Source organism: Ceratina calcarata, unplaced genomic scaffold (assembly GCF_001652005.2).
Source record: "Ceratina calcarata isolate Rehan_Ccalc_2016 unplaced genomic scaffold, ASM165200v1 scaffold197.2, whole genome shotgun sequence".
Lineage (NCBI taxonomy): Eukaryota > Metazoa > Arthropoda > Insecta > Hymenoptera > Apidae > Ceratina > Ceratina calcarata.
In genome coordinates, this window is record NW_017141271.1 from 9,333 (window position 1) to 14,684 (window position 5,352).

The 5,352-nt window shown below is 44.9% G+C and overlaps 1 protein-coding gene across 1 annotated transcript; it reads right to left on the reverse strand.

Moving 5' to 3' along the window:
• Positions 1–793: 793 nt before the first annotated feature.
• Positions 794–1,719, reverse strand: LOC113463934 (uncharacterized). The gene is made up of 2 exons (XM_026811169.1): positions 1,646–1,719; positions 794–1,538 (listed from the first exon to the last, which is right to left on the reverse strand). The coding sequence occupies exons 1-2, from the start codon at positions 1,717–1,719 to the stop codon at positions 794–796; spliced, it is 819 nt and encodes a 272-aa protein (XP_026666970.1).
• Positions 1,720–5,352: the final 3,633 nt, after the last annotated feature.

Sequence of the window (5,352 nt, forward strand, 5' to 3'; positions counted from 1 at the left end):
TTTACAAAGTTTACAACACAGATACATGTTCTACGGTAGAGAGCTCTCTTACCTCGAATTAAATATGTTAAGCGCAGTGGTCCCACCACTTCAGGAGTACCTTCGGTCACCTCCTGGAAGTCGACTCGTATTAGAACGGCGTCGGATGCTACACGGTTGGCCACGGCCCTTGCCGAGATCGCCGCACCGTGAGCAGGGAACCGCACCCTTGTGCTTTCCCATCAAATCGCGGACCACTCGCACAATATACAATTTCAGGTACTCACAGGGATCACCCTGACCTGTCGGATCCTGGATCACCAGGCAAACTCACAAACTAATATCTCAAGGGATCACCCTTAGACTGCATTGATCGTTATTTCTACACTGAAATCTACACCGCGGTGTCACAGACAGAAGTGTCCTCGATCGGCTCGAGGAGCCGATTTTTATACCAAAAAGCACTGCCAGAGCCACACCAATACGATCACTCTAAACTAAAATCAATACTAGAGCCGCACCAATGCGGTCGTTTTACAATAAACAATTGCTCCTAGAACTTCGCCTATCAGAAGACAAGGCATTTGCAATACCTTAACAACCGATAACACGAAAACACATGGCCACCTGCGTGCGCCACTTCTATTAATTAACAAAATGATCATGATTGAATTCGCACTTGGATACGGCTTGGCATGCTCTGATCCCCTCTCTTCTTAGATACATTTCTAAAACGATCATTAAAGCGGAGAATCCGCGAACACACCGCCCGCCTTCGTCTCTCAGACGAACCGTTTCCATACAACTCATTCCTTTACATATCTTTATTGGCAGTATCGGATTTGGCAGAATTCTGCTCCACATACAAAGGGCATAATCGTGCTACATGCCTTCGCAAAATTGAGGTCGCTGTTTTGACAGTCACCACTCTTACACAACCGTCAGGCCCCAGGTGGACCTCGGTTACACGGCCCAAAGGCCATTTCGATGGCGGGTAGCGATCATCGCGTAATATAACCATTTGACCAACTGCGAAATTCTCCGTGGGTTCTCGCCACTTAGATCGCTCCTGCAAATGTTGCATATATTCTAGCGACCATCGTTTCCAAAAGTGAGTACGAATCGCCTGCAATAAATGATATCGTTCCAAACGATTATCCGGTATCTCCGGAGGTGCTGCATCAAGAATTACTTCTGTCGGTTCCCCAATTAAAAAATGCGCAGGTGTTAAAGCTTGAAGGTCCTCAACATCTCCCGTCAACGGACAGATAGGACGCGAGTTTAAACAAGACTCTATTTCGGCAAGCACCGTGGAAAATTCCTCAAAAGTCAACAACCTATCATTAAACGCACGCTTCAGATGGTGTTTGACCGACCTGACCCCGGCCTCCCACAGACCTCCATAATGAGGGGAATTCGGTGGGATAAATGTCCAAGATGTTCCCATACTCGCAAGGGGAGCAGCGGTACTGATATAAAATTCGGAACCAGCCTTAAACATTGACTGTAGCTCCTTGTCCGCTGGTTGAAAGGTGGTCGCATTATCAGAATACAGCTTCCTACACACACCACGTCGACTAATAAACCGTCTATACGCGTCTAGAAAAGTTCTGGTAGTGAGATCACTCACAGCCTCCAAATGAATTGCTCGCGTCACAAAACATACAAAAAGAGCAATATATCCTTTATATGACTTGTATCCGCGTCCCTTGGTGGTCCTGATCTGGAAGGGACCGGCATAATCTAACCCAGCCGATGAAAATGGCCGAGCAGGAGTAACACGGGAGGCTGGGAGATTTCCCATCATCTGATGAGCCAACCGTGGCTTGTTACGCTGACAAACGATACAATTTCGAATCGCGGTCCTAACTAGTCTATTGCGACCCAAAATCCACGCGTATCGTAGGACAGCATTGGANCTTGCACGGCTGAAGGAGATGCATCTTTTAATGGAAACCAATTTATTGTACGTTATTATTTTAATGATATACGATTTTTAACTCAATTTTTAATGACGATTTGATTATGCTTCATGTATGTCGATTTGCTTGATTACATTTTGAAATGACTGATCTTTTGGAACGGACAGCGGGTAGTCCGACCCGTACATTTGGTCCTCGATCTCTTGAGTTAGACAAAATTTCACTGGGGCTCCTCGAAGTCTCCGACGTTTACATGCTTTTAGTATAGGCTGGAAACTTGGTTTTCGGCCCTGGTCAAACTTACGGTCGGCTCGAAAAACGCCGCGCCGCACCGCAACGCACGCTCTGTGAGGATTGACCAACTCGTAAGTACTTGGCACGATTGAGCGATCAGAAACGGTGTACGAGCTTGGCCGAATTTTGCCGAATCGATCCGAACTTGATATGCTAGGATAGTTATTCACACGCTTCTAATCGAATTCTTTAGATGGAGTTCAGGCGAAACCAATTTCAATAAACTATAGCTGAAAATTTATAATAGACTTTGTAAGCAGATCCACCTATCGTTCATTAGGCAGTCATGTGTCTGTAGATAATACCATTTCTGTAACGAAAATAAAAAATTCTATATTGTCGACGCGTGTCAGAAAAGTCACGTGACTACCCTAGCCCCTTAATGCTAATGAGAGTTTGGAAGTTTTCTTCTGTTAGCGCAATAGGGGATCTGTCTAGTCCCTTCCTCTCTAGTTCCTTCAAGTGTTGAATGAAGTCACTGGGTTTTAGCAGGTATAGCGCGAGGGGCTATATTTATTAGATAAGAAATAAACAGGTGGACTTGTTACTGATGCAAAGATCATTTATTCATGATGGCCGAAGGCGCGAGCACGTGCGTGCGCGTAATGGCGAACCTCGTGTTCGCATGAACAAATATACTCGCCACTTATAACTAGCGGTTGTTGCGCGTTGTAAATTAAGATAAGAACGCGAAAAGAATGTCTTTAATGACAACTGTTAAGAACAATAATCCGCGAGAACGGATGCGCGTTTTAACTCCACGATGCTGTTGGATTTTCGGAGACTTGGAAACGCAGCTGAGCATTCATGCCTCAGTAGAACGACCGACTGTCGAAGACTGTGTTCGTAACGGAAGAGAAGTTTTAGCAGCTAGGCGGAAACCTAGACTGTCCAACGCAAGAGCGGCAAACTCCCTAGGAATGTTGGCGCAGCGACGCCACACAGGTGTGAGTGGATTATACCAGAGAGAAACTGAGAGTGCTCATGCCTTTGTTCTCTCGTAAGACCGCTTCGAAAGTGCTGCACCTTGCGGCCAACTGGGGAAGATGGTCCACCTTTAGCATGTAGCAGAACTGTTGATTGTACTTGTAAATTCGTTCTTCGCGCTCTTTTGTATCGCATGTTGTTGCGCATGACAGCGCTCGGCCAATGGGTCGAACCGATTGCATCACGAAGGTTCGAGCCTTGCCGATGATTTCACTCCTTCGTAACGATCCTTCGCGAGCACTGTCACGCTACTTTTCAATATAAAACGCATTCAGTCGACACGTCTTATTTCATTCAACCCAACAGGTTATGGGCCCAGAAAGTCGAAGTGTATTTTGAATTTTTGTTTTATATTAATATTTCGCTTATTGAGAAAGCGAGAAGTTTTCGCGTGCAAGATATTCAGTGTGTTCGTTCACGTAAGAGGCTGTTTAAGATGGCGGAAATGGATTTGAGGAACGTCGTGAAATTCGACGGACAAAATTTCCAAGCGTGGAAATTCCAGATGAAGACAGCGTTTATTGCCTTCGATCTTTTGGAAGTTGTCGAGGGAAGAGAGAAGAAACCAGAACCAGCAGCTGGCGAAACCGCGGAGGCACATGCCGTAAGAAGGCAGGCATGGATAAAGAAGGATGCAAAGGGCATGTTTATTTTGTCGTCCTCGATGAATCGGACACAACTCGATTACCTCGTCACGTGTTCATCTGCTCACGAAATGTGGACGAAACTTTCTGCAATCCATGAACAAAAGAGCGCCTCGAACACACTCGCCCTAACGACAAGATTCCACGAATTCCGGATGCAACCCGGAGATTCCGCAGTACAACATATTGCCAAAATAGAAAATATCGCGAACCAGTTGAAGGACATCGACGCAGCCGTGTCGGACGTGATGATAATGGCGAAAATCTTGAGCACGTTGCCAAGCAAGTTTGGACCTTTCGTTTCGGCCTGGGAAAGCGTACCTTTGGAGCATCAAACACTCAACAATTTGCGAGATCGCATATTACGAGAGGAAGCTCGCATGTCTTCTGCGGACGACGTAAGCAACGCCTTGGCCACAATGAGCATCATCAAGGATCAGAACAGGACCGATCATCGCAGCAGCGACAAAGCCAAACGCAGTAAGAAAACGATAACTTGTACTTTTTGTAAAAAGACGGGTCACGTCGCGAAGTATTGTTTCGCGAAAAAACGTTCAAAGAAAAATCCGAGCGACGATATTGGTCAACAAGATAACTCTAGTTCCGCGAATGTAACCGCTTTCGTTGTTTCTAAAAAGTCCGAAGTAAGAAGCATGCATGTCATGATCGCTGGACGCGACATGGCTTGGTTCCGCGGATCCGATGAAAAAGATTTTTGGATTCTTGATAGCGGCGCTTCTCGTCACATGTGTTGTCGCAGGGATTGGTTCGCGGAATTCAGGCCGTGCCGCGGCGAGTATGTTTACCTCGGAGACGAAACGAGTGCTAATGTCGAAGGTCGCGGAAAGGTGTTTATCAAGAGACTTGTAAACGGAATTTGGCTTGACGGCGTAGTCACCGATGTTTTGTACGTTCCATCGTTAAAAAAGAATTTGTTTTCTGCCGGCGTATGTACGACGAACAATCTTATAATATGTTTCGAACACGACTCGGCGAATATTTTGTCAAAAGACAAAAATATGATGGCGCAGGGCATAAAGCAATCGAATAATTTGATTCGCATGCTATTCAAATCGGGAATAAAATTTGAAGTAAATTACGCGAAAGCGTCTCTCCAAACATGGCATGAACGCCTCGGCCATGTGAATCATTTTTCGATAAAAAGACTAATAGAAAATAATGCAGTTCAGGGTATCTCTCTAACAGATAAAAAAGATTTCTTCTGTAAGGATTGTCCACTCGGAAAGCAATCCAAGTTACCTTTTAGCAAAATCGAGAAAAATACGAATGTCAAAGCAGGTGAAGTAATTCACACCGATCTTTGCGGTCCGATGGAAACTTCGTCCATTGGAGGTGCGAAATACTTCTTATTGTTTAAAGATGAATCGTCGGGATACCGTACTGTTTTTTTCTTAAAGCACAAAAACGACACATTCGATTTTTTGAAAAATTTTGTTAACGCGACGAAGAATCATTTTAGAGCAGATATAAAAATTATACGTTCCGATAATGGAACTGAATATAAT

Excerpts from the sequence above, each read along its gene's own strand:
- LOC113463934 (XM_026811169.1), bottom strand. The coding sequence starts at position 1,719 with ATGCCGGTCCCTTCCAGATCAGGACCACCAAGGGACGCGGATACAAGT. Across the intron at positions 1,539-1,645 it reads AAGGATATATTGCTCTTTTT|GAAGCTGTATTCTGATAATG; the intron begins GTATGTTTTGTG and ends TGGTGTGTGTAG.